Raw genomic sequence first — 27,717 nt, 5'->3', positions numbered from 1 at the left:
GCCATGGATAGTGTACATTGACTGCATGCCAATGGGCGAGAAGCTGATAAGCTTTACAATTGACCACGAGGACCTATTTCATAAACCTCATAAGTTGCGACGAACCCACTGACTTATCGCTGCGTATAGATCTTGGGTGACTTTGTGAATCACAAGACATGGCAGTAATACAACCTGATTATTTCAGTATTTAAGGGTATAACTAAATTATAAGACTGAGTGTCAAAAATCCACAGCTGGTGATTGAGAGAGTACAATATATCACTATATTTTCAACATCACTGTCTCCCTATGGCTGAATGTCATCCCATACGCCCAGCTACATGATACCCCCCAACTTCTCTCTCAAGTCTTATCAACAAAAAGAGCATGATCATAAACGTCGTGAAGGACCCAGCCGACTTGACGCCTGGAGTCCGTGTAATGCCAACATGTGTCAAGCCCACACACACGAGACCCAATAGAGAATGAAAACAGCGCCAGGCTCGTCGTATATAGTACGCCATGTCTGTCCCGTGAGATTGGGACGCAAATGCCAGGTGATGCTGACAATGACGGACCCGGGATATCCAGAGATCCTGTCTAAATCCATTGATAGCCACGACGGTTTAGTATCGCCGTGCCGCCTGTTGATCCGAGCCTGCCCTAGCTGTTTCCCATGCCAAACTGAGTATGAGTCTGTTCTTGATACACATCTTTATTCCCAATAGTCAACCCATAACACCTGAATGAAACGCCTGAAGTTTATCTCAGGGCGGAGTGTTTATGTGAGAGTAGCCAGCATCGCTCGCATAAGACCAGGAGGTGGGCCTGCCGAATCAAGTCAGTTATACTGCATCTTCTTCAAAACAAGCGGCGTCCGTACCTTCACCTAACGATGCTTCGGTACGCTGATGGACATCCTACCTTTCTTGTCCTTCTCAATGCGCACCCCGCGCCGCGGTTCTTCAATCTTCTCCACCTTCTCCTCGTATAGGATAAGCTCTCCAGAGCTCAGTCGCTCTGCCCTAACCAACTCTCGGGAGGGGCTGTGGCTGTGATGATGGTGGTGGTGGTGGTGTCGATCACGTCGCATCATTTCACGCTCAGCCTCAAGCCGGGCAATCTCGTACTTGATGTCCTTCTCACGTCGTCGGTCGCTGGTAACGAGAGCTAATGGGCCAACAGGAATTTCACTGCTGATTTCACGGGGGCCAGCTTCCACGATGAGTGGTGTCCTGGACGTTGCCGAGGTAGAGTAGCTGCGGTGGCTCCGGACTGGCGACACCTCACGTACAACTGTCTCCTTCACGACCTCGACAGGCGGCGGTGGCGGCGGTATGTGATGAACTACGGGCGGTGGAGGTGGAGGTGCCACGAAGACTTCGGTGCGACGCTCCTCGACAATATTACCGGCCTCCGACCGAGCATTGAGAACTTCGAGTTCGGCCTTCTTATAATCTTCACTCAGCTTGAGGAGATCATCGATGTTGTCCTGGCCCAAAGCCTTCTGAACAATGATAGTATTGCCCTATATCTCGTTAGTTTATGAGATTTATCAATTAGAGACAGTTGCTTACCTCCTCCTCAAAGGGGTATCCCAAGTCAATCAGTGCGCGCTTCGACACAAGCCTGACGGGAATTCTGGTCTTGCCCTTCTTGGGATACTCGCTCTTTGCGGTGACAGTTGTGCCGCCGCTGCTTGAGCTGCTTGTCGAAGAGGTTTTGGAGCTGCTTCGTACGCTGCTGCCGTGGTGGGTGTGTGACCGGCTGCTCCTCGAGCCACTGCGGTTCCTCCGCCGCCTCGTGCGTGTAACCTCGCGCTCTCGAACGCGCTCCGGATAAGAGTGGAATTCTTCATCACCGTATCGCTCGGGCTCAGCGATCCGGATCTCGTCGTAGTCTCGCTCGGCATAGACTCTTGGGGGAGGCAGGGCTCTTGACCGGGGAAGTGGGATGGGCTGGTATGGTTCAGGGCGGTAATCCCCGCGACGGGCGGGGGGCCCATATTCCTCACGCTCGTAGAAACGTGGGGCGGGCCGCCTGTCGAACGTGTCTAGCGACGACTGGCGTCTCAGGAGGGTGCCAGGCCTGCGAGGCGGAGAAGGGCTGCGATACTCCCTCTCCTTCTCGATGATCACCTTGCGGTCAAACTCGGCGGGAGGTGAGTGACGACGATGGTAGTCGTCTTCGTAGTACCGCCTGTCGCGGATGGGTTCGTCCTCCCACGGACGGGATGTGCGACGCTCATATCTGTCGTCCACCGATGTTTCTCGTACCCTTCCACCAGGTCCCCGGACGTAAGAGTCGTCGCGCTCCTCGAAGCGCACCCTTTCGTCGCCGTACCTGTCGCGGTCTCTCTCGTACATGAACCGATCGCGGTCCCACCTGTCGCCGCCACGGGCTAATTCGCCGGTTGAGCTTCGGTAGGCCATTTTGTCACAGAGCGTGTGCAGGCCGAAACGGACGCACAGGGTCGGAAAGACGTAGTTAAGATGTAGTTAAGACGTAGTAGATGGGCTACGGGGCCAAAGTCGCTGGCCCGGTTGAGGCAGATTTCAAATGCCGCTTCCAGGGAGGGAATGAGTGGGATGGACGGTGAGCGGCCGGGCGAGTCGTGGACTATGATGACGACAGAGGGGTCACTACTTGTCGGAACCGCAGCAAAGCAATCTGCAATCTAGGCCCCAAGACGCAAGCCGGGAAAAGGGCGATGAGTGGTCTGTGCCGGTGCTTTCAGCTGCAACAACAGCCCCGCTGGCGACGAGTCCGGTACGGGATTGGGTGGTCGTGGGCGTTGACTTATGCGCAAGTGTGGTCTCGTCTCTGGCTGGTGGGTTCCAAGTTTTGTCGCACCCCGCGCTTGCTGCGTGTGACCTCAGGCTGCCTCTTGGTCCTCGTCCCGCAGCACGAGGTTCTGTGATCCCTTTTCGCCGTAGTTGGTGCTGGTCGAGTGTTGCGTTCGTTGCCTTTGCGACGACACGGGGGCGTCGGAAAGATTTTAAAAGAGGTTGCTCCCGAGACCTTAGCCCGTTAGGCCACAACAACCGGGAGGTTGGGCAGGTTTAATTGTCTTCTAACGGCCGACGGGAGATGAGGACGAGACGAAGTGGGTGGTGGGAGCAGGCTCTGGGCTTGTGAAAGTTGCCAGGATCGACCGTCTATTCCAGCTCCAGTCCTCAGACTAGTTCCCCAGAGACAGGTCAGATGGTGCCATACCAGGTTACGGCTATACATGATGCATCACTGGCGACGCCAGCCCAGCTCGCGGGCCGACTCTGGCAGAAAGAAGTATCTCACTAGCAAGTTCTTTTCCGCTCCCACCGGCCTAGCTGGGGTGGTCCTTGGTTGGGCACATTTAGGTAACCCGAGTGGCAAGGATATACTTGCAACCAAATGAAAGCAAGCGATGTCCAATGCCCAGCTGCCTAGTAACGGCCTCCCGCGGGATGTCTCGTGCCAGAAATGTCTTGATATTTTTGTGAGGATTAGGGTGCAGCCGTGCGTGGAGACAGAGGTGCTGCTCGGCGAACGGCCGATGCAACTGGCATGTGAGCGACTGCCCAGCTGGCCTCGTGGTGTCTCATCTCAGTGCTGGGACGAAGACACGAGCCAAAGTGTGCGACTGCATTACAAAGTCAGTTGCGAATGGTCTGGTCCCACGAACGGCCAGTCCGCCCGTCGGGTGACGCTAGTCCCGGATACCGCACGACGGCGGCGTTTTACAGGCTTGACAGGAGCATTTACAGTACTATGGTAGGGTCAGGGGAAATGCTCGTCGTCGTCGTCGTCGTCTGCGACGGTGCTGCGACCCTGGTCAACGGCCCACGGGAGTTGAGACGCGCGATGACGTCGAGCCCCAGACGCTTTAGCTTGCCCAGAGCTGAAGACCCACTGTAGGTCCGGCAGTCTTCACTGTAGTTTTTCCAGAACACGAGAAACGTCGGTAATCTCTTTGGGCGGGTGAATACGCTCAGTGGCCAGTTGCAATCTCCAGATCTGGAATGGGACCTTGCCCAACTTGCCAACCATCCTCCTTGATCCAAAGCTAGTGTCCAACGAAGTCAGGGTTTCCTGGCCACAGGACTAGTTCCGTGGCTCGGGGGCCTGGTTTCGCTTCGGTCCGCCCTATCATCCATGCGAGTTCCTGGTTGTTCTACATGGGCCGACTAGTCTCCCTTGTTCCTGGATGAGCCTATTCCTGCCCAACCAAGGCCCTATCTGCACAATGGTCAAGGTCCCAGAGCTGGGGAAATCCTATTTGATTCATTACTAGCGTAAGAGATGACATATGGCCTCGCATCCGCAGTGGCTCGACACGACGCGTGAGACTACGAAAGCTGGAGCCTTCCAACGGGCTAAGTAGGATCCTGTTTCTCGGCTCGACGTTAATGGACTCCAACTCGAGGGTGATAAGCACCAGCGAACAGTCTCCAGGATACACAGACCGCGGTCATAGTATATTACTCATCGAAGCTCGAGCGTAGTAGAGGCCAGGTTCAGTTGATCAGCACCACCAGTGTAATCCATGTCTATCACAGCAACCTTTCTGCAACCAAGGCTTGTCTTGATCAGGTGCGTATATCTCGCAGATCAGCCTGCACTACTGGGATCCGGACTGCGAACCGTTCCAGACAACCCCGTGAAGCCATTCACTCAATAGCTTCTGGTACTGTGCCGTCTTGATCTGCGAGTCCTGAAAAGACCCCGCGTCGCCGAACCAACGCTCAGGTAGGTGATCAAACCCGTGTACTTGATCGGGAACGAGGAGCCATCCGACATTTTGACCGCTTGACGACTTGTGCTGAAATGCGTACCGCTCGTTGTCCAATATCAGCGCGCCTTTCTGCACCGCTGGTTGTGCTTGTCCGACCTTGTCCTCGGCTTTCGGTTCGGGACGCCCGCTCAGCTTGCAAGCCATCCGCCAGGCTTCGTGCCCGAGCTGGTCCAGTTCCGCGGCTACGATATAGATATGTGGCGGCAGACTGTCTCGTGCAGCAAAGTACGGCGACAGCAGCGGGTCCCGTAGGTCCTGCCCCGGGTTGATATAGCTCCATTTGAAAATGGGAGTATATGGAGCGAGCATGTCCTTGGATTGCCCCAGAATGCCCTTGAGATCCGGTTTGTAATGCCGCCTCTTGGCCCTCTCGCCTAACAAGATACTCTGGTCTACCGAAGGGTAAATCGGCAGCGCTGCGGTAGGCTTAACCTTCTCGCGGATGGTGGGCAATTGGCAGACACTCAGGGCCAGATTCCCGCCGGCACTGAATCCCGTCACAGCAACACGGTTCTTGTCGAACGGCAGACTCTCATCAGCGACAACCGCTAGCATGAGAGCCTCTAAATCATAAGTCGCAGTCGGGAATGGGTACCACGGTGCTTTACGATAGTTGAGCTCCACGACAAGGAATCTGTGCTCGTCTGAAAAGCGTCGGTTCCAGCGGTCGTCATCTTCCGGGTCGCCCACGCAAAAGCCGCCACCATGGATGCTGAAAACCAGAGGGAGGGTTTCGGGTGACGTCTGGTCGTAGTCTTTGGGAAAGAAAATCCTACCGGAGAGTCTCCCAGTCAGTCACGGCACGCGAACTTGATCCTGGGGGCGCAGGGCGGATAGGACATTGCAGGCGGCACAACTACAACGACATACCGGATGGGCAAATAAGGACGGCATTCGTAGGTTTTTACGATGTTTGGCGCAGAGCCGGAAGGCCAGAACCATTCGTTCCAACCTCGGATCCACCTCACCGGCGCCGACACGCCTTGCACCGCCGATATCGTGAAGCCATTGTACAGACGAGAGAAGATGGGATACTGCGGATGCAAGGCGGACTCGTCTTGCGCCATTGTCGTAATCTTAGAGGTTTAATGTGGCACTCAATAACGATACTGTAGCCCGATCAAAGCCACAAGGTGAATGTGGGTTGAGGCTGGTCTCACGCCTCTGCCATCACGAACGACGCGAATGTGTACCACCCGCGGTCGCATGACGTTCGTTGGGGTGCTGACGCAGGTCTTCCGCGCGTTTCAGAGAAAGCGGCTGCGGGGGAGCGCAGGTACGAATACGGAACGGATGGCATCCTAACGCGTACCTACCTACTACATTAGAGGCTAGATTACCTACCATCACTCCTTCTTGGTTCTTCCACGGCTGGCCTTGCATCGGGTCAGTACTTGGGTAGTGGCACACACAAAATCAGTTTGGAACGAGATGTGATCGCTGGCTCAATGCCCCGACTTTGAATACATTCAGTAGACTGGCGTAGGGGCGGTGAACGTGCTGGGATTCCAGGCGGTCCAGGCCCATGTGCGAAGCCGAACGCCGACCTCATGCTGGCCAACTCCGAACAACCCACAGCGCAGGAGTGACGGTCTCCGTCCTCGATTCAATAGCTGATCAGAAGGGCCTGTCGCAATTCTACTGCACTCACCCACTTATAAGTTGGGCACACTCCAATCGGTAACTTCCAGCCAATGCTGAGATTAGCTGCAAACTTGATAACTCATTGGCAATGCTGGAGTTGTCCTGGTCGGAACTCGCAGCCCAGTAATCGGACCTCAGTGAGTTCCCTGGACAGCACTCACAATTATCTACTACGATGCATCACATCACCTGTCCGTAATGTCGGCATTCGTAAATGACTCAGGACCGTGACTCAGATGCACTCTTGAAGTCTGCTGTGTGGGATAGTATCGCCGGTGTGAGCTTCAGCGCACTCAAGGGCAGTGGCTAGTTGCACCCGCGAATATTGAACGACCTTCCTACTCGGGTCAGGCATACTATAGTATACGCTGATCCTCTTGATGACAATGCTGCTCGATGTCTACGACGCCTGTCGCTTGGCGCAAACAAGGCTGGGGTACAATGCAGCAGCCTCCAGGCATATCATTCCAGCGATTGATACGATTTGTCGGTCTTGGGGCTGCCAGGCAGCCTTCCTTTAAGTGCCCCAGACACCCCCCGAATCGGCCTAGGGAGCCGCCAGATTACGCAAGTGCTGTCGGAATTGGCCTCGGAGTCGCTAAACACATTATGACTGGTCGGCCTGCTTACGCCCATTGCATGTTGATGAACGTCCTTCCACAAGACTTATTATCAAGAATCCCATCTCGACTTGCTTCGTGCACATGGTTGCAACAGTCCCATTTCAGAGAATCTCAACCGAGGGCTCACTATTTGCCCAAGATGTTATTCTCTACCTGCAACAATGACGACTCGATCGGACCCAGTGTTTCGGGTTGTCGCGATGAGTTCGACTTCACTGTTGTCTTCGAGCTGCTCTTCTTCACCATCGTGCCTTCAGCGTTATTTGTAGGGCTTTCTAGTTGGCGGGTAGCCTTGTTGATCAAGCGGCCTGTCGTCGTTAATGCACCCTTTTTACAACTTATCAAGCTAGTAATTCTCCCTCTATTATTGGCCACAAGAACCGCTTGCTAACCACTGCAGTGTGCTATCATGCTCTACATCGGGCTCCAGCTTGGGTTGGTTATCTTGGTCAGCGTCAGCTCATTCAGTCTCACGAGGCTCTTCGTTGCTTCCGCTGTCATGCAATTTATTGCAGCTTTATGGATGGTGATCCTGTCCTTCTTTGAGCACAGCAGATCTCCACGTCCCTCGTTTCTTCTGAGCAGTTACTTGTTCGTTACGCTATTGTTCGATGTTACCGAGACTCGCACGTTCTGGCTAGCATCAGCAACCAAGCCAGAAATGACCTTCACAAGTGTCTTCACAGCGACGATGGCATTGAAAGTCGTCTTGATGCTGCTAGAAGCACAGCATAAGACTAAATGGGTCAACTGGGACACGAAAGAGCCCCACAGCCCCGAGGAGACTTCTGGCATTTTCGGCCTCGGGGTGTACTTCTGGCTGAACGCGCTCTTCGTACATGGATACCGATCTATCCTACGAATTGAAGACTTGTATCCGCTAGACCGATCGATGAAGGGAGCAACACTCGACGAGCGATTTCAACGTCATCTTGACTATAGAAAACTCCGGCGTAGCAAGTATGGCCTCGTGAAAGCACTCTGTCGTACGCTCACAGTACCACTGGCTCTACCGATTCTTCCACGACTGTTTCTCCTCGGCTTCACATTCTGCCAGCCCTTTTTCATCAACAGTCTCTTGCAATATCTTGCCAAGGATGAGGCTCTTGTCTCGCCAAATGCCGCTTACGGCTTCATCGGCGCGAGCATTCTTATCTTCACTGGTATTGCCGTCTCAATGTCAGTTTACGAATACTTACACCATCGGTCACTTCAAATGGTCCGCGGATGTAAGTTTAACCTTTCGTTTTTCGGGCGATGGTGAAATAATTGGTGAACTTGCTGGTTTCATCTAACCCGAACCCATCGTTGTTTTCGAGACTGATGGAGGTCTAACTTGCCACATTATAGGTCTTGTGGCTGCTATCTATACAAAGACAACAGAGGCTGAGACCAACACAAGCGAAGAGTCTGAATCTGTAACCCTCATGAGCAGCGATCTAGAAAGAATCCGAATGGGCTTTCGGAGTTTGCATGACATGTGGGCGAGTGTCATTGAGGTTGGTCTTGCCAGCTGGCTTCTGTATAACCAGCTCGGCGTAGCCTTCATTGCTCCAATCATCGTTGTCATTGCTTGTACTGGTGGTACATCGTTCGTCATTAGGTTCACGGGAGACTCTCAGAAAGCATGGATGGCTGGAGCCCAGAAACGTGTTGGACTTACAGCATCGGTCATTGCCAACATGAAGAACCTGAAGATCTCCGGCCTGACCTCGCCTGTTGGCGAGTTCGTACAGCGTCTTCGTGTGGACGAGTTGAGAGCCAGTGCGAAGTTCCGCGTCCTAATTATCATCTCTGCAGTTATAGGGTTCTGCCCCCTATTTTTCTCTCCCGTCTTTACGTTTGCCTTTGCCCAGAGATCGCTCGATGCGACAAGGATCTTTACATCACTGTCATACCTAACTCTACTCGCCAACCCCCTTTCGCAGCTTTTCCAGGGTATACCACAACTACTTTCCGCGGTGGCATGCTTGGACCGGATCCAAACATTCCTTGGGTCAAAGTCACGAGAGGATTTCCGCGAGGAAAGCATCGTCGTGGGAGGTCTTCAACAGAAGGGGTCGGCTGATCGTTCAGTTCATACAGGCTCCGAGCTAGGCGCACGCTCTGCAGTAGTGATCAGAGGCGGCAACTTTGGCTGGGTTCCGGAGAAGATGGCTCTCAAGGATATCAATATGGACGTTCCCAAGAATTCTTTCACCATCATTTGTGGACCAATCGCATCTGGCAAATCTACACTATGCAAAGCTCTGCTAGCTGAAGTCCCATTTCAGGAGGGCTCTGTTACCTTCGGGATGGGCATTTCTCGGATCGCATACTGCGACCAATCACCATTTTTATCGAACGGTAGCATTAGGGATAACATTACAGGTTTTACGGCTTTCGATGAAAATCGATATTCTGAAGTTATTGGCGCTACAATGCTCGAAGCCGACTTGCGCGCAATGCCCTTGGGTGATCGGACCAACGTTGGCAGCAACGGAATTACGCTATCTGGGGGTCAGAAGCAGCGCGTGGCTTTAGCTCGAGCTCTCTATCTCCAAACCGACCTGCTTATTTTCGACGATGTATTTAGTGGTCTCGATGCTGATACTGAGGAGCAAGTCTTCTACCGCGTATTTGGCCCAGAAGGACTGATCAGACGGCGACAAGCAACGATTATTCTATGTACCCACTCTGTTCGTCACCTTCCAGCAGCGGACTGTGTTATTGCGCTCGGTCCTGACGGTGCTATCTTGGAGCAAGGCAGCTTTGCTGAACTCATAAAAAACGAGGCAGGCTATGTCAACAGCCTGGGAGTCAAATCATTGAGCAACAGCTCCTCGGAAGCCTCGGAGTATGGAGACGATGCGGGTGAATCTCGACCAGAGCTGCTCCGGCGCTATACCACCGCATCATCTATAGTCTCGGAATCTGCAGATAGCAGTCGCCAACTGGGGGATCGAAAAGTATACAAACTGTACTTCAAGTCCATGGGTTATACTCTCACATTTGCAGTATTCTTTTGTGGTGTTGCACTCGGATTCTTCAACAACTTCCCTACGATCTGGTTGAAATACTGGAGTGATGACGCCTCCACGTCAAACCCAACGCATTCGTCTAGTTTTTACATCGGAATATACGGTCTACTCAATGCCAGCGCCATGTTTTCGCTGCTGGGGCTAGGTATTGGCATTTTTGTCCTGGCCATCAAACGGGCTGGCGCCAACCTACATAACGACGCATTGAACACATTAGTCAGAGCTCCGTTACGATTCTTTACGACCACCGACCAAGGCCAGATTGTCAACCTGTTCAGCCAAGACATGAACCTCGTCGATACGGAGCTCCCGAATGCGTTACTAAACAGCATCTATGCAGTATTTGTCGCTATCGGGCAGGCTGCTGTGCTGGTGACTACTTCACCTTACATGGCCATTAGCTATCCATTCTTAGTGGCCATTCTCTGGGCCGTGCAGAAGTTCTACCTGCGTACCTCTCGACAAATGCGGTTGCTGGATCTAGAGGCCAAAAGTCCCCTTTAGTACGTGTGAATGTTTTATCGCTAGTGTTGTGGACCACAGCTCACCTGAAATCTAGTACCCATTTCCTAGATACCACGAAGGGTATTGTAACCCTGCGTGCATTCGGCTTTCTCAAAGAAGACCGCGCGAAGAACATTGAGCTGCTCGACACGTCACAGCGCCCTGCTTATCTGCTCCAAATGATCCAGAACTGGCTGAATCTCGTTCTTGGTATGGTGGTCATGGCCTTGGCGGCAGTTCTCACCGCACTTGCGGTAAAGACACGCTCCAACTCTGGATTCACCGGTGCATCATTGGTAACTTTGATGCTTTTCGGCGAAAATCTCACGTCCATCGTGCGCTTCTTGACACAATTGGAAACGAGTCTGGGTGCCATATCTCGTCTGAGGAGGTTTAATGAAACTGTCAAGCCTGAGCACCGGCCAGACGAAGACATTTTCCCACCAGAGGAGTGGCCGCAAAACGGAGCAATCGAGCTGAAAGGTGTGTCTGCTAGTTACGGCATTGATGATTCCAACGAGGGCGACGAGAAGGCAGATCTGGCGATTCGGGATGTCAATCTCAATATCGCACCAGGGGAGAAAATAGCTGTTTGTGGCCGAACTGGCAGCGGCAAATCTAGCTTGATTGCTCTCCTGCTCAAGCTCTTGGATCCTACCACAGCAACAATCACTGGTGCGTACATTGACAACATTGCTCTGTATAAGATAGACAGGTCCGCCCTCCGCCGCCGGATCATCGCTATACCCCAAGACGCCATTTTTCTGCCTGATGGGTCATCTTTTCGCGCGAATCTGGACCCGTTTGATGATGCGACCTCAGCCGATTGCCATTCCGTGCTCCAGGCTGTAGATCTGTGGACCTTCGTTCAGGAAAGAGGCGGTCTCGAAGCGGGAATGAGCCCTGCCACTTTCAGCCAAGGGCAGAGGCAGCTGTTCTCGCTTGCGCGCGCGGTCCTTAGGAGACGCCTCCGAGCCAAGAGTCTCGGCCTTGGAGGCGGCGGATCCGAAGGCGGAATCCTCTTGTTAGACGAGGTCAGCTCGAGTGTGGATCGGGAAACGGAGAGAGCTATGCAGGAAATCATCAGGGTTGAGTTCAAAGAGTACACTGTGGTTGCTGTCTCCCATCATCTAGACATGATATTCGACTTCGATAGAGTGGTGGTTATGGACAAAGGAGAGATAGTGGAGATAGGGGACCCGAAGATACTATCTCAGGGATCAACGAGGTTTGGTGAATTGTGGAGGGCAGGCGGGAATTAATGTAATTCACAGATCTCCTATTAGAGCTGGAGAACCAGTCTTAAAGATATCTGCCTCACGGCCCGATATGAGCTATGTTAGCGTCGGTCAAACATCTGTTTACGATACCTCCGGCCTCCAGGGCAATTAAGAGCGATCGTCAATTTCTTCAACTGCCAGTTGTCCGTCCATGGACCTTGTTTTCTATCCAATTGAACCGCCCAGGTGGTCGACACCGCCCTAACTAGAGTGCCCCGTTGGCCCCATAGCCCCCGCTGCAAACCGGCGGCGCAGCCCCTTGGCACTGGTAGCCTTCGGCTTCACGGCTCCGCGAAAATGAGCGGAGCAAAGTGCTTGGCTGCTTACCAGCCTCCTCGTGTTTGTTTGTTTTATGCTGGCTGCCGGCTTTCTTCGCTCGTTCGATGGCTCCAATTGCTTTGGTCAGCTTTCTGGAACGCTAGTATGGAATACAACCTAGATGAACTAGACGCGTCGTTAAGTTCGGCGGCGATGCACCAGCCGTCCGGAGGCGGGCGCCGGCCCAATCCCGTGCGACGGGGCAGCATAACCCCCAACGTGCCGGGCACCCGTAGGGGAAGCCTCGTGCCGGGTGCCGATCTAGGTCCAGCGGCGACAGGTCGACGCCGGCAGCCACGGCTGCATGAGCTCAACTTGTTCCACTTCGATCTCAGGGAGTTGGTTAAGGATGTGCTGCTCGCGGATGGCGAGAGCCGCGTGTCGTACCACGAATACGCGGTCTTTTCGGCTCCCGACGCCATCGGCGAGCCCCATTCCCCGTCTATCATGTCTTCGGGCGAGGACGGGCTGCGCATGTTTCGGGAAGCTATAAAAGATGGACATGGTCTTGATGATGACGTAAGTTCAATTTCTTTCGTTCCTTTCTTGAGTTATTAGATCCAGTTCGTCAGACGCCCTTGCCTGTCAAAACATCAGGCGTAATAGCCGCACCGTTGCGAGCAATGTTAACGCACTATAGGGTAATTTCACACCATCGCCGAAAGGAAAGTCTCGTCTGCAGGGCAGAGTGAGGCAAGTCATCGCTGAGCGTCGCCTTGGTCCTGAGTCTCCTGATTCGAGTAGTGGTCCAGATGGCCTCTATCTTACAGTTGACGACTATGAGTCATTGGGACTGCATTCAGGGACTCTTCCCTCAGCCCAGCGAATTACTGTCGAGTCCATGTTCTGGAACTCACGCAGAGATAAGTTGAGTCAGTTAGCACGTGCCCAGACTAAGCCAACCGACCTTGACTGACCTACCCTGCTACAAGACCTTATACTCAGTTTCTCGAACCACCCACAACCGCCATACGATTTCTTGTCAATGGAGTATAACTTACGGTCTCGTACTACTACTGCACTGATCAGACGATCCTTTAACACAAGGTGGCACGATGAGGATGCGTTGGATGAGTACGAGCGCCGTTTGGATGCGAGTCGAGATCGATGGGCTCATCCTCTCGTGCTTCCGACTGTTCTACTGCAAGTACAACTCTTGCGCACTGAAGAGGCTGTAGTCTCAAATAACGGCGAAGTTCTTGAGTTGGAAGGCCGTGTAGACGATTTGACCGGAAGCCCAAGACGCGCTGCCGCTGAGGCTCGCAGAGTCTCGAACAGAAACGACAATGCGCCTTTCAGTCCACTTAGAAGACTGAGTACTTTCAAAGACTATGTCGAGGATAAGGTTGGACGACGTCAAGATGAACGGCCCAAACCCGAGTTTCTCGAAGAGCTCGACGACGATTATGTACCACCTCAAACCATCCACTTGATGAAGGAAGCGCATGACGTTCTTAAGGGCGCAATTCAGCTTCTGGACACGTTGCGTTGGATGGAGCGTGCAGTGAAGCTCTTGATCCAAGCAGGCGATGAAATGGATGCCCGGTTGACAGAGTTGAAGCAACAGACGGCGGGAAAGACAGGATCGGCGCCCACGTTTGACGAAGACAATGAACTGTCTCATCATTGGCATGAAATCCGACAGTACCTCGATTGCACCTGGCGGTTATGCACTTCCCTCGAAACAGACCGACGCATGTCGGAATTACGGTGCCGAGCTCAGATTGATATTGTAAGTCAAACAATCTTTCGATGCAATTTCTCGATCTAACCCGATGCAACTTGTAGATCTACTCGAAGATGGCCCAAGAGGACAACAATCTTAACGCCCGCATGGCTGTAGCCTCGACTCGAGACAGTTCCTCGATGAAAGCGCTTGCTGTGATCACGGCCATTTTCCTGCCTGGAGAATTCATAAGTAGTTTATTTGGCATCTCAATGTTCGATTGGGAATGGGGCACTGCTGGCGATGATGCACTTAGCAACGATGCTCCAGATGGATATCCCCATCCAGTGGTCATGCCTCTTTTCTGGGTCTACTGGGCATTTACGCTGCCTCTAACCATCTTCATCATCGTTTTGTGGAGGGCCTGGTGGGTGAATCAAGATCGGTTCTTCCGCCGACATTTGAGCATGGAGCTCAGCAATGAACGATACTGGACCACGGACGGTAAACCTCGTGACTTAGAGACCAGCTTTTTACAAGACTTCTTCAGCCTCTTCGCACGGAGTGGAGCAGGGAGTACTGCAAACAATGCTATTCTTGGCACAAATCGAAAGCGCACGATGAGTATTGAGTCGCAAAACCCAGGGCTTCCTAGACGCCTGGGAACTTTCAGCGCTAGTACCACTATCGGGAAGGATGGAGACGGCACTGGGAATGATACCAGTGAAGGTACTCCGCGTATGAGAACCATATCATTTGCTCGACAGCCTCGGGTAGCATCTCCGTCAAGAGTTGTCTAGCATACCACCAAGCTACTATGATAGATATAAGCTTACGAGTCCATGATTTAACAAGATTCAGATAGTGTTCTAAAATGAGCATTCATGTGTCAAGCTTCAGTTCTTACTTTGTTTTACGAATGTTCTATGAACGACCCTCCTACAGCGCTGAAATAGAATATCTTGGTGAGTCATAATGCGTGCTTTTAGTCATGCAACATTAAGTCAGCAGGAATTCAACTTTGGATGCGCTTGGATTTCTGGTCAAGCATATACCCATATCCATTCAAAAATTCCCCATACAAACTCTTAATCATTACTTCTCCAAGATCTCCAGAGGTATTCCAATTGCTTTGCATTGCTCAGATTCCACGAACGGCACTTGCATGCCGTTCCACTGCAGCACTCTCATGGTCGGCTGCTCTGCATGCACGGGCTCCCAAGGACCAGCGGTTTCGACTTGCGCCAGAGTTGTGTGATAGTCCCTGGCCCGCAAATATGCCTTATCTGGGTTCGGATTGCCTGTGCGGGCAAAGGAACTCCAGTAGTCTACTACGAGTTGTGAGAATGGCACGTCAAAGCCATCACGATCTATCTGTCCAGACCTCCTGACATTTCCAAACACAATGGTCTGCTCGCCTGCATGGCATTTATAGTACGCTCCGTCTGGATCCCCGTGAGGCCGGCTCGATGTCTTTGGCGCGTCGCACCACGTCCGTGTGTATCCTGAGGGATTATAAGTGCGATTGAACTGGAAGACGTAGGTTGACTGGAAAGCTTTATGCTTGGCTCCTGAGTATGCCTTGGCCAGGTCAAAGCAGGTGAATTCGCCATCAGATGCTATGCGGAGAGACGCATTCAAGATAGCTTCAGGGGAGGAAAAGTTTGTCAACGAGAATGGACCAGGAGATATAGCTAGGGAATAGTTATCGGCTAGGTTGAGCCCGTTTCCGACGTGCTCTCGGAAATAGTCACTGAATGAGGTGCCGTTTTGTGGGTAAGCGTCGGCATCGATGAGAACGCCCGATTCGTCACGGTTTGTCCCCGTCATTATGGACACGTTCGACGCTATTCCGGTCTTGTTGACAACAAGCTCGTGGTTTTGGAGATAGATGCCATCGACAACAGCACCGCTGGATCTGTTAGCTGTAGCGACTCGACACAGGCTCTATAATACTTACTTTGCGTTGGTGCTGAGATTCACTAGATCAAATCCGTCTATTTTACTGAGACACGCGACCTGATCAGTTGCATTGAGGCAACCGGTTTCGTTCAGAACTTTTCTTGTTCTATCGCGGTAGGCATCTTCAACTGTTGCGTACTGCATCCATCGGAAGTTGCTCCCATTCGGATAGCCCTGCGGGTCAGACTGCATGATGGCGCGATGAAAGAGTCCCTGGGCCTTGGGAGATCCTAGTAAGATGTGCGTGCCCTGTGCCCCGGCGGATTCGCCAAACAATGTCACGCGACTAGCATCCCCTCCGAAGTATTGAATGTACTTTTGTACCCACTCAAGCGCTGTAACCATGTCTGAGATGGCATAGTTTCCATTGTGGATGCCGTCTGGAAAGGCGAGAAAGCCAACGTTACCCACCCTGTAATTCACAGAGACAACGACCGCGTCACCTCGCGATGCCAGGTTGGTGCCATCGGTATTCGGGTTCTTGCCGGAGCCACTGGTGAACCCTCCACCGTACAGGTACACCATGACGGGTTTCAAGTAAGTTGATTCTGCTTCTAGGGCTGGATTTCTCCCCAAACTGATCGTCGGCGGTAGAAACGGAGTCCAGACATTGAGGAACAAGCAGTCCTCACTACTTCCTGATTTGACTTCCCCTATTGGCTGTACGCAGTCGGCTCCAGCGGTGATGGCAGATATGTTGCCGGTTTCAAGAAAGACAGAGGAATATGTGAAGCGATCAGGTTTCTTAGCATACCGCAACCCCCGAAACTTCCATGTGTGATAGTCACGGTATCCGGTAAAAGTGGATTGCGCAACAGGATGTGTGATTTGCCATAAAGTTGAGTTGTCTGAGTATGAAGAGTTCGATATTGGTGCGCTTTGCGTGCATAGTGCCGGCAATTGCTCCGTACAATCAACCGGAAAAACGTGACCCGTCGTATCAATGCCCTGACAAATGCTGTTGTTCCCTCTTTCCTGGGCTACCCAAAGTAGCTGTTCGGCCGAGATTTGGCTGTTGTACACAAGCGTTGAAATAGAGCTATTGAGACCAGCATTGAAATCGGCCGCGGAAGGATCCCAGAGACGTTCGCTCAACTGTGCGCAACTCTGACTTGCTACGGAGAATGCCTCTGGCTTGTGAACGAGTATCGCTGCTGTGCCGTTGTTTGGTGCGCCTACCAAGAAGTCAGCCGATGTGCCGTCGATACAAAACAAAAGAACTTAACACTCGCCATCAAGATAGTTTTGAGTAAGGATAGAGATTCCGCTGGCCGAGATTTGATAGGAAGTTGCGTGAACCAAAAAGGAATCAGAGAATAAGTGCAACACGCCGAGCCCGAACAGGAAACTCTCCGAAAGCAAGCCCGCCATCTTGAAAATGCGAATCTCCTCGAATAGCTTTCATGGTGACCTTTCTTCATGTGTGACTCTGCGGGGAACTCGTGTGTTGATATATAATCAACTTCGGGCCATGGGTACGTAGTGATCCCTGCTCCTTTAGGTTGATTATATTAGCCGGAGCTTCGGGAGGCATTCATTTGGTACCGCGACGGAACAGGAGGCTCGTGCCTTGCATTAAAGTAACCCTACACCCCCTCATTATGCACATATTGTGGGCTATCACATCACAGTGTACTGGTCTGCAAGCTCACTGATCTCTAGTCTTCAAGTATGAAATGATGGCGGCTTGATCATGTGCCTTGCGCCGCGGCATACGTTTTAGTTCGCTATAAAGCTATAGTAACGCATGTTCCGAAGGGTAACAAGTCACGGGATTGAAGCTGAGGTTTTCGCAAGGGTGAATCTATCTGAGTTTTGTGTTATCTTTACTGTTGATGGTTTGCAAACAGTAAGATTAGTGCAGCTTGTTTCGAGATACTGGCAATTTCCACTCGCTGGGGCTGAAAGATGATTCATACGTAGGTTTCTGGACGAGTTGAGCGGTATATCTTCATAAACATATACCGGCATCTTCACTGTGCGTGCATTATAGGATATAATAATGACACGCAGAATCCCACGAACTAGTAATTCATGCGTCTTTTAATCATCATTCCCGTCGTTCGTTTGGGTACCCTGTACGCGGCTCATTCTATGGTTAGCAGGAACTCATCGAGGATCAGGTGTTGGCTGCTTGTGGACATGGCGCATCGGAACAAACTGGCAGATGAGTTTCGTCAACACACTCTCTTGGGGTAACAAATCGCCAGAAAGCTCCGTGGGCTGTTACAATGTCGTTCAGCATCTTTTGGGAGTACCTTGGTCATTTAGGATAAGTCGATATGTCTACGGAGTGCAAGGTACGTAGATCTACGGTAGCCCCGCCAATTGACCAAACTGGGACTTCGCCGCAGTGTGGGCTGAGTAGGTGCCGAGGCCTGTTTGAACGGCGCACATCGTTTGCTGCTGCACGCAACCCCTTCGAGAGTTCAAACCAAGCACGGCTGGCGGTGCCAACAGCGGCTTGCGTTTGGGTTGCAATTACGTCTTGAACACTGATTAGCGGGCATCCCGGCAGCTTGTCGATTCCCAAGATCTCGTTGGCGCTAGTCCATTAAGTCGTTTGTCTGAGCTCTAGCACCTTGTACCTATAGTCCGGTAGCAAATCGTGGCAGGATTGGGGTGTCTGCTGTTAGTGAAGTCAAACGTTATCACCGAAGTGTAGCGCCACTGTCGTTGTAACCGTTGCTGTGACGAATGCAGGGATGAAGCCCACCTGGCTTCTCCGAGAATGAAGTCCAGCCGCCTCATGTGCGCTCTCCCATCATCCTTTACTCAATGTATTTCCGTTCTGCTGTCACAAAATGCTCAGAGTCAACGGCGCCAGTCATGTTCATCTTGAGGCGGATTCCCGGTGCAGAAGACCGTTCCGAAGGCGCCTGACACGTCGCGCGATTGTGAGCTCAGCCACCATCTTCATCCCTTGGGGCCCTGGCGAAACCCCAGAAACCCATTTCCCACAGCAGACAGTTGTGCGGGTGAACCAGCCTCGCTTCGTCAATCGCTACGACAGCCGTGAAATCCTGATTGTGGTCGATGGGAGCTGCTGGAACAGTGGAAATACAAGTAATTCATCCCAGCCGCCTTCCGGGGGATGCAGCTTCGTATACAAAGGCGGCTCGACCCTTGGACCAGTGACGACTTTCCCCTTTCTTCAAGATGGCACCGAGGTTGGAGGTACCATCGGATTTCCATTAGAGATGACAGGCCCAGGCGGTGAAATGTATGACCCAACTAGCAACAGAGCCAAGCTCCGAGCAGTGATTGCTGCGCTGGAATTCCGCCTCTGGCACCTCGAGGGATGACGCAAAATAGTCATTGCTACGGATCTTGAGTATGTTGCCATCGGTGCCACCGAGTGGCTTCCTCGTTGGGTCAGACAGCGATGGCGCACGGGCCGTGGGAAACGGGTGGCTAATCGCGATCTGTGGGAAGAACTGCACGGTGTTATCGAGAAGTTGCAGAAATCCGGGACGGAAACATCATTCTGGCTCATAAGGAAAAGGAGTCCAGCGAAGCAGAGTTCAAGAATGTTGAGAGAAGCCAAGATGGCAGCTCAAGATGCTGCCCGGCAGGTTGACGAGGTGGCGTTGGAGTTCACAAGACTCTCTGGCATACAGGTCTGAGATGACCTCGGGGCTTGGAATCTCCTTCACAATGTGCGGATACTGTGGGTCGAGTATCTTGATCTCGTCACACGTGCTCGTCACTCTTCACGTTCGGCCCAACGAACGCGGATGGTATTGATGGCAGTTAGGATGCAAATGCCCAGTCGGTTACACACCCCTTTCTAAAGTCATGGAGTGGACGAAAGATCGACGAAAGATTGTCCGGAGGAAGGGCCAAATTATACTGGCCATTGGATTATCCAGGGATCATTGGTTTACCACAGGAAAGAAAGCATGGGTTTCGAGGAGGCAATGTCTACCTTACTTCACAGCTGTTGCCTTTCGAGATGTTGGCGGAAGATTCGACACGCACTTGAACCATTCATGCTGTATACTCTTTCATCTTCTTTCTGCACGGTTTCATTTGGACTGGGTTTGTCCCAGACTGCCAGCTCGTGCGGGGCCAGGAAAAGTTTGCGGCGTATATGCTGTATTTTGGCATTGCTTGGTCACTCAGGTTGACGACATGAGCTATGCCTTGTGATGAGCATTGCAGAAGCGTCTCCGTGATTCCACAACGAATCGGTTTACGGAACATCATTATCAAATATGCAGAAAATGAAGTGACCAACTTAACACCAATGCCTGGGCCGGCATCTGGTTAATCTTAACTATGATCTGTCCCAACCCCCGCCTTAACTTGAACTTTGAAACAGAGTGATATATCGGGCCGACGGAAAGTAGACGGAACTCCAATTAGTAGTGTGCACCTAGGATTGAAATCAATGGAAACTTGATGCAGATCACTGGCGGCGGCATGAGTTTCCAGGTTCGGTGTCAACGTCGAGAAATGCAGTGTAAAGTAACGGGGTCAACAAATGTAGATTTGGCTTAATCACCGAAGACCCTGGAGACGCTTAATGGTTATCACGAACATAGTTGGAGGCTCAAGCATTGCGCACCCCCGGATTCGTGTGTTGTTGGGAGTTCAACAATGAAGCCAGCTATGAGCACGCTAGGCACACTATCCATTCCTGTCTACCAACATGGATTGTAACCATGGAACGACGAGGAATGGGGTTGGCTGTTGGCTCAGAGTAGTCTTTCTCCAACAGCATCCGCAAAAACATGGAGAAATTTCAATAAGTATGCTTCCTCGATTGAAGACTTCTGCTGTAATCAGACGACTGGACAAGCATTGCGACACTGCGCCTCGGCACAATCGATCACGAGTCCACTATCGCGCCAAAGGCAGATCACCCTATGAGCCCTTTCACCATGCGCTTCCGCAACATCATATCTCTCGAGACTTCGTGCAGGATCGCATCCTGTCTGGTGATTGTTAGCATGTGTGCATACTTCGCATTCATCATTAACGACCGTCTCTTGCCTCGTGTTCAGGACGACAATAGGGGCAAGGCCCAGACTATACTCGGCTTTCTTTCCGCAACCATTGCGGTGACGTTCATGGACGCAATATACATAATTCTGGCTGGCTGCCACACCACAAACCCAGCCTTACACCGTCTCTTGAACACCGTAATTAGGGCTCTGCAGCTCATACTAGTCGCACCACTAGCTGTGGTAGCTACTATTTTCTCGTGGGATTGGTGGCATTATTGTCAGGATGCGGGCCTTGATGACTTATCAAGAAATCTGGAAGCCTTGACCGTTATTCTCCTCATAGCACTCTGCTTGGTCGCAGGTCTCCTGGTATATATCCTCTTGCGACACTTACTGTTTGGGTTTGACGGACTCGTACCGTGGTATCAGAAGCATCGTGACAAGGGTACTCATCTCCCTGATGAACGGCAACAACCAGTTACGGTACCATGATGCAGTGCCTTAAGGAAGAGTGTTAAATGCAGAGCAGGGTAAAGGCCGTTGTGATGAGTCAGGCTTCAAAGCAAGACAAGTGTATCTCTCGAATCAAAACCTAAAGTGTCAAAAAACAATAAAGCTCACCATTCGATCCATCCTATGCCAACTAAAAGAACAAAAGCTCGTTTCCTTTCAAATAACGCCGTTATTAGATAGATTATTGTGTGTCTTGAATGTTCGTTCCTGTCACTGATACCTTCATAAAGTTTAGCCTGCGTGGGTTTGAACGGTTGCTTGTTCAGTCCATGTCCAATTGCTTTGACGCGTGTCAATTCATCGCCGTAACAACTAATTCTTCGAACTCCCAGAATTACTAACAGATGTTACATGCTAACACGAAATTTGCTGTCTAACCAACAGTACACCCGGAAACAGTCGACCGATACTACGAACGCGAATCGACACGGGTCGCCCAGACTTTCAAGCCCAACACAAGCCAGATACGCAATTCTTACCAATTTATTCAAGACTAGTCACTCTTCCGGGGAGAACCCTTTCGGTTTTTGAACAGATTCCCTTCATCCGCAGCCATGCCGCAAGCTAGAGAGACCTCCCACCCAATTTTCAGCGCGCTCTTCATTACTATCACCTTCCTCTTCCTTGTTGCGGACACAGTTCTGTGCGCCTATTCTGCAGCCTACGTTACCAACATTCTTCGACCATCCACCGACGCTCGATTTCGAGATGATGCTGACCAGCCAGCGCATAGCAAGGCTGTTGTCATCTACTTCATATTCGAGGCGGTCCTATGGGGATTCTCGGTGCTTTACTTCGCCTTGCAAAGTTTCTGCGGCACACGCACTTCCGACACGAGTGACAGGCACGCTTTCAAGATGAGAAACATGGTTTCGACTTGCATTGGTGTGTCGATACAGCTTGCCTGGTCTATTGTCGCACTGAAGAGCGTAAGCGACTGGTCGAGAATGCTGGCCCAAAACGATGGTGAACTTGCGAAGGCTTGCAAATACCTCATGGGTCTTATCAGCGTCAACCTCGCGCTAGGTGCCCTGATCCTCGTCTTTTGGGTCTTCATGATGGTACTTGCCATATATGTTCACTGGAGCATTTCCAATCAATCCAACATGGACGCACGCCAGTTGGAACTTGACCACCTCCCTCCTCGCGACAACTCTAGGCGTACCTCAAGGCTCGATGAAGGTACTAAAGCATAAGCACCACTGGATGTAATGCATATAAAGAGATTCCGATGGCTATGTATAACTATTTGTGACGATACCAACGTGTTGATTGGGTGCGGCTGGGATCAGTCAGAGCGCGGATATAAGACGGTTGTTGCCTCATGTATGGATAGGCATTGTCGCTGACAAATCAACACTTCCGGATGATTCTCTGTTTTGTCCTGAGATATGTTACCGTAGTTCTGAAATGTATTAGAGGATGTGTCATGCGAGATGGTACCACACAAGGCCTACGTAGACCTTAGCCAATGATATTACTCCTGAGAAGCCGTGGATTGACACAGAGAGAGCCGAGTGCCAAGTTGGGTTTGAGACGACATTCATCGAGGGTGGAGAGATTGTAAATGTACAGTCTCTGAGTAAATGATCGGTATGGCGCCACCCTGCTTATCTGATGAGACTTGGCTTGGCGGGCTGCCATCTACCATGCATCTGGTCTGCATTAAAAAAAGAAGTTGGAAACTCTTGGCTCCTCCTTCTGTGCTCTAGAAGTGGGGTTCATGTATTGGAAGATACTTTAGTGGTGTCCAAGCTTCCTTGTCATAAATATACAATAACTGCTCACAGGTTCTTTCTTGTTGATGGAAATTTTGTCGTCAAGGTACACCAGTATGTCCGATCCCTTTGTCCAAACAATTTCACAGCCTTGGTCATGTCAAGCCGAGCCCCCCGTATATTGGACATTTACATCCTGCTCCGCTGTTTTCTCACCAACCTTCAAGCTCCACTTTGGCTCACCTTGGAACCTCATTGTAAGATTGAGGTTGTCGATCCGGCGGACACCTGCGACAACATTCATACTTTCCCAAGGCACATCAAACTCGCAATCAATGGAACAAAGCTGCTTCACTGAGTGATCCTTCCGGACTGGAGCTTGGGCTGTGTCGCTTGTCATTATCTTGAAGGTTGCCTTCTTTGTGGAGGAGTCTCTGACGTATTGGTAAAAGTCGCAAGTTACCGGATCCTTATTATCGACTGTGTCGCCCTAAAACTGTGTGTCAGTCTTACTAACGCCAAAGGACTACATACCATAGACTCACCTGCTTGAGGTACCAATTCATTCGCCAAACTATCTCAGTCCCGTCCGGGTCCTTTGTCACTCTGTCACAGGACCTATCCACAGGTGGATCTGCCCGGCGGGTAGGCACGCCATTCTCCACTCCATAGTTGTATCGGGACACCCTCGCCGAGATTTCGGGTAATTGGTAGAGAGTGTGTTTAACTTTGGTGTCTGTAGTTCCGGAGAACTCCTTGCTTGAGAATGTGTTGCGGAGGACTGCGATAACAGCCCCACGAGCTACGACGGACCACCTGGAAAGACCTGTCAGCGAGCCAATATATATGACAGTGATCCCTTTACTCACGCTCGTGTCGGTTGCAATACGTTCTGGTGCTCTGCTTGCAGTCTGTTGTAGATGTATCTCGAGGAGCCTAATCCACCCACCAGGAGTATTTTCTTCGGAATATTAGAGACAACCCGGGCTGAGAAATCTTTATATCAACTCACCTTCGGCTCTTTGCCATGTTTCCTCATGATTTCCTTCTTCTGATCACTAATGAGCTGTCGGACTCCGTTTAGTGTCTTGGCATAGAACTGCCGTATGGTCTCTCTGCAACCGATTGTAAGCAGACAGGCTCTATCGTACATTTGCAGGGGCTACTTACTTCTTCAGGGAGTAGCTGTCATTTGTACCCCGCCACCTCTTGACCTTGGAGAATGCTCTCGCGGGTGGCCGAAGGGTGAATTCACTGTTCGTCTCGCTGCCCGAGAAAGCACGTTTCATGGTGTACTCCCACTCGTCGTTCACAAAAATTCTGAAGTCGTGCTTGGGTGCCTTGCACTGATCAAACTTGAGCCCGGACTTGTATTGCATCCATGTCTCAAATGCATCGTCAATCAAGAAGGCGCCGCACAATTTTCCTAAAAGGGTGTCAATTCACAGATTCAACTAGTAAGTCTTGACGCAGAGCCTACCGTCACCCTTTGCAGCCTCCTCGAGCCGGAAGGGCTCGATAGATTTTACCTTATAGCTGATGATATCCTGTGAAGCTGGGTCAATATCCGTCTCATTTATTGCTTCAGTGTTTTTACGAGACTGGGTAACTTACTACTGTACCTCCACCACAGTCGCATACGATGAAGACCTCGCCAACCTAGTTGCTGTTAGCTGACACCGCTCCAACGAGGGTTAGATTGAGGACCACAAGAACTCACGCCAATCTCAGGGTATTTCTTTCTCTCAAGTAGAGTAGCCAAAGCTGCAGCCTCAGGCTCTTCTACCAGATCCAGCCTAGTCTTTCCAATCGGTCTGAATTGCATTATGCCGGCCCTTTGTGCGGCTTGCTTCATCTTCTCACGGGCATATTGTGGCCATATAGCAGGTATAGTGATGGCGACTCGGAGAGGCAGGGCATCAATATCGACCTGAGTCTTGATCTCGCTCAGCGTATGGTCCCAAATCTTGCGCAGATAATCTGCGATGAGATCGACTACATCCAACGAGCGTTCGGCCAGCTTAACCCTTGCGTCTGCGAGATACTCGGAGTTTTTGACGTCATCTTTGGTGTCCTTGGCCTCGAGGAGAAGAAGCTTGAACCATTTGATGGGCAAGGCATCCCGTGAGATCATGTACCCAAAGTGGTTGGCCGCGAGATCGTACTGCGTCGGCACTTGGATCTCATCCTTGACTTGTGACTCAGCGCATGGCCAGTGACTGACTTCGTGGATGAGGCCAGGATCTTCAGAGTAAGCCCACGAGACACCCGAGAACCTGGGGTAGGGTCAAACTAGTATGTTCATCACTGCGGTATGGAGAGACTCACGTTGTACCGAAGTCAATCCCTATTGCGATGAACTTTTCCGAAGATTTCGAGGGTATTTTCGGGGGGGTAGTTCGGAATGGCGGGCTCGTTACACTATAGATCGGAGACCTTGGAGCTGGCGAACCTGGAAGCTCCGCAATATCAATAAGATTGGGAGTTGAATTCGGGTTCATCAGAGGCCAGATATTGTCGGACATGATACCGACTTCGAACACTTTCCTTTACCTGTATTGTATGTATGTTGGGCTGGGACAAACTGAAGTGGGTGTTTTCTCATCATGCAGCAAGGTTCAAAAGGAAATGGACGACTGGGCTCTCTGGGTCCGGCAGTGCAAGATTTCAAAGCTGAGATTTGGGTTGCCTCAATCCCTGGAAACCTTGGATGGGATTATCATCCTGGAATGCAACCTATGTTGACGGCTGAGAGAGGTGGCTTACGCCCCTTCAGGACTGGTCCCAGCCTCGCCCCTCAGCGTCTCGATTCCAGCCCCTGCAACACCCGCGATGCTTTCACTGCATTCTATTTCGCAATCACCAGGGCATTATTCTGACATTACTGTTACCTGCAACGTACTCCGTTCGACCCTAAGGTAACTCCTCCAGCGGTAGGTTTATCTTGTGCTGGCCGGGAGAATGTGGAGACACCCAGACCTCTGACATGGAGGGTCGGCAATGTCGGTACGCCTGGAGGAAAGCCTTGCGTGACAGGGTCTGGACTAGTCATCGCAGCATTGCCATGATAGAAACCGTCCACCAATCAAATCATTGCCGCCGTGAGAGTTGGCGTCTAGATAATGTGCAAACCTTTGGTGGCTTGCAGCTCAACTCGAATCCTGCTGGTAGGAGCCGGCGCGGCAGAGATTGAACTGGATAATCAGACTAGATATTGCGGCTCCAAGCCAATCCTGGGGTTGTCTTGACTCACAGCCTGCCGCTCGGGTGACTGTCAACCCACGTTTGCAGGGGCTATTGACAAGCTGAGCTGACTTCTAGGCCGATCTGAGAACAGCCACGCTTGTCCCATTGGTCGGGCGCGGGATGGCAATTGCGACTTTCCATTTCGGTGTGAAAACCCGCATATGGGGGCCGTTTGAGACATCACTTTTCAAAGTCGCACTGTGACAGCCTTGCGTCTTGGTGCCTAGTTGAATCCCTCCTTTGTACCTCGCCCTGTCCAAAATCTCTCGACGTCTCACAACTTAGTCAACCACTGCCCTAGAATTATCCAATAAACAACGAAAAGCCCACAATGGAGAGGGATGCCGGAATGATACTGGTGATGGGTGAAACAGGAGTTGGCAAAAGTACATTCATCAACGCACTAAAACCCAACTCCGTAGAGGTTGGCCACAGTCTCAAGTCTGGTAAGTAGGCAGATTCGGTGCATGAATCAAGTGCTAATTCGACTCATAGTGCAATGTCGCCCTCAAGCCGTTCAGATCTATCTAGACGAAGACGGCGATAGTTCCGTCACTGTAGTTGACACCCCGGGGTTTGACGACAGGTACGTCGCCTTTGATTTCAAAGACTTGTGCTAACTGCAGTGGAAGCCATCGCCCTGACTCTGAGGTCCTTGCTGAGATCACCGAGTTTCTCGCTGCTCAGTATGCAGGCAAAATACCCCTCAAGGGGGTAATCTATCTTCACAGAATCCAAGATAACAGAATGAAAGGATCTGCGAGGAGGTATCTGGATGTGTTCAAATCCATCTGCGGAGAGGAGGCTCTTGCCAATGTCATGCTGGTCACAACCTTTTGGAACAAGGTACCGGACCAAGAGCTCGGTGAATACTTGCGAAGAGAGCAGGAGTTGATCGATGATTACTGGGCTCCATTACAAAACAAAGGATCGGTGATTGCACAGTTCGACGGGTCAAAAGAAGCAGCGGAGTCACTCATCCTGCAGCTGGCTCATCACCGGCACCCGGTGGTCCTAGATATTCAACGAGAGCTAGTGGATGACGAGAAGGTAATCAGCGAGACGAAGGCTGGACTTGGGATCAGCGAGAGACTTGAGGTGGATCTCAGTGAATGGACTCTGAGCTTGGAGAAGATAGAGGTCAAGTTAGCAGCCGCTCAAGATGAAGAAGACGCAACCAAAATCAAGGATCTCAAGGAGGAGAAGAAGGAGGTGGAAAAGATCATCAAAGACTTGGAAAGATCTAAAAAGCGCATGCAGAGCAGAGTTGGAAACGAGATGAAGGTTCGGTTTGACAAAGAGCGACGCCAGCGGATCCTGTCAAACAGCGTCTCCATCTTCGCCGCGGTCCTTAGCATTACGCTGACGGTGGTCAAGTTCGTAGCATTCGGCGGAATGTAGACTTCAGATACTTCTTCAAGCCCAGACGATGTCTTCCGCGGAATTAGAGATTTTAAATCCGAATACATGTTCTCGAACCGAGTTCAGCTAATGAGCGGCTCTGGCCAGGGTTGG

At 51.4% G+C, this 27,717-nt stretch overlaps 9 protein-coding genes across 9 annotated transcripts; 5 read left to right on the top strand and 4 right to left on the bottom strand.

The window, feature by feature from the left end:
- Positions 1–763: 763 nt before the first annotated feature.
- On the bottom strand, positions 764–2,414 carry JN550_004628 (uncharacterized protein; the record flags this gene model as incomplete). Its single annotated transcript, XM_049316165.1, has 3 exons — positions 764–810; positions 907–1,510; positions 1,560–2,414. The coding sequence occupies 3 exons, from the start codon at positions 2,412–2,414 to the stop codon at positions 764–766; spliced, it is 1,506 nt and encodes a 501-aa protein (XP_049173249.1).
- Positions 2,415–4,582: 2,168 nt separating this feature from the next.
- On the bottom strand, positions 4,583–5,823 carry JN550_004627 (uncharacterized protein; the record flags this gene model as incomplete). The annotated part of the gene is made up of 2 exons (XM_049316163.1): positions 4,583–5,528; positions 5,627–5,823. The coding sequence occupies 2 exons, from the start codon at positions 5,821–5,823 to the stop codon at positions 4,583–4,585; spliced, it is 1,143 nt and encodes a 380-aa protein (XP_049173248.1).
- Positions 5,824–7,162: 1,339 nt separating this feature from the next.
- Positions 7,163–11,809, top strand: JN550_004626 (uncharacterized protein; the record flags this gene model as incomplete). Its single annotated transcript, XM_049316162.1, has 5 exons — positions 7,163–7,372; positions 7,424–8,252; positions 8,374–8,787; positions 8,830–10,546; positions 10,603–11,809. 5 exons carry the CDS (start codon positions 7,163–7,165, stop codon positions 11,807–11,809), a joined length of 4,377 nt encoding a protein of 1,458 aa, XP_049173247.1.
- A 489-nt stretch (positions 11,810–12,298) lies between these two features.
- Positions 12,299–14,611, top strand: JN550_004625 (uncharacterized protein; the record flags this gene model as incomplete). Its single annotated transcript, XM_049316161.1, has 4 exons — positions 12,299–12,664; positions 12,786–13,017; positions 13,078–13,877; positions 13,934–14,611. 4 exons carry the CDS (start codon positions 12,299–12,301, stop codon positions 14,609–14,611), a joined length of 2,076 nt encoding a protein of 691 aa, XP_049173246.1.
- Positions 14,612–14,906: 295 nt separating this feature from the next.
- JN550_004624 (uncharacterized protein) lies at positions 14,907–17,144 on the bottom strand (the record flags this gene model as incomplete). The annotated part of the gene is made up of 3 exons (XM_049316160.1): positions 14,907–15,723; positions 15,772–16,948; positions 17,000–17,144. The coding sequence occupies 3 exons, from the start codon at positions 17,142–17,144 to the stop codon at positions 14,907–14,909; spliced, it is 2,139 nt and encodes a 712-aa protein (XP_049173245.1).
- Positions 17,145–18,577: 1,433 nt separating this feature from the next.
- On the top strand, positions 18,578–19,078 carry JN550_004623 (uncharacterized protein; the record flags this gene model as incomplete). The annotated part of the gene is made up of 1 exon (XM_049316159.1): positions 18,578–19,078. The coding sequence occupies one exon, from the start codon at positions 18,578–18,580 to the stop codon at positions 19,076–19,078; it is 501 nt and encodes a 166-aa protein (XP_049173244.1).
- Positions 19,079–21,792: 2,714 nt separating this feature from the next.
- On the top strand, positions 21,793–22,434 carry JN550_004622 (uncharacterized protein; the record flags this gene model as incomplete). The annotated part of the gene is made up of 1 exon (XM_049316158.1): positions 21,793–22,434. The coding sequence occupies one exon, from the start codon at positions 21,793–21,795 to the stop codon at positions 22,432–22,434; it is 642 nt and encodes a 213-aa protein (XP_049173243.1).
- Positions 22,435–23,116: 682 nt separating this feature from the next.
- Positions 23,117–25,481, bottom strand: JN550_004621 (uncharacterized protein; the record flags this gene model as incomplete). Its single annotated transcript, XM_049316157.1, has 9 exons — positions 23,117–23,446; positions 23,502–23,772; positions 23,826–23,917; positions 23,969–24,071; positions 24,127–24,382; positions 24,437–24,503; positions 24,571–24,615; positions 24,677–25,232; positions 25,285–25,481. The coding sequence occupies 9 exons, from the start codon at positions 25,479–25,481 to the stop codon at positions 23,117–23,119; spliced, it is 1,917 nt and encodes a 638-aa protein (XP_049173242.1).
- Positions 25,482–26,533: 1,052 nt separating this feature from the next.
- On the top strand, positions 26,534–27,603 carry JN550_004620 (uncharacterized protein; the record flags this gene model as incomplete). Its single annotated transcript, XM_049316156.1, has 3 exons — positions 26,534–26,648; positions 26,698–26,788; positions 26,835–27,603. The coding sequence occupies 3 exons, from the start codon at positions 26,534–26,536 to the stop codon at positions 27,601–27,603; spliced, it is 975 nt and encodes a 324-aa protein (XP_049173241.1).
- Positions 27,604–27,717: the final 114 nt, after the last annotated feature.

The sequence above is a fragment of the Neoarthrinium moseri genome (assembly GCF_022829205.1).
Source record: "Neoarthrinium moseri strain CBS 164.80 chromosome Unknown scaffold13_Wmoseri_CBS_16480, whole genome shotgun sequence".
Classification (NCBI taxonomy): Eukaryota; Fungi; Ascomycota; class Sordariomycetes; order Amphisphaeriales; family Apiosporaceae; genus Neoarthrinium; species Neoarthrinium moseri.
This window is presented reverse-complemented; position numbering and strand designations above follow the sequence as displayed.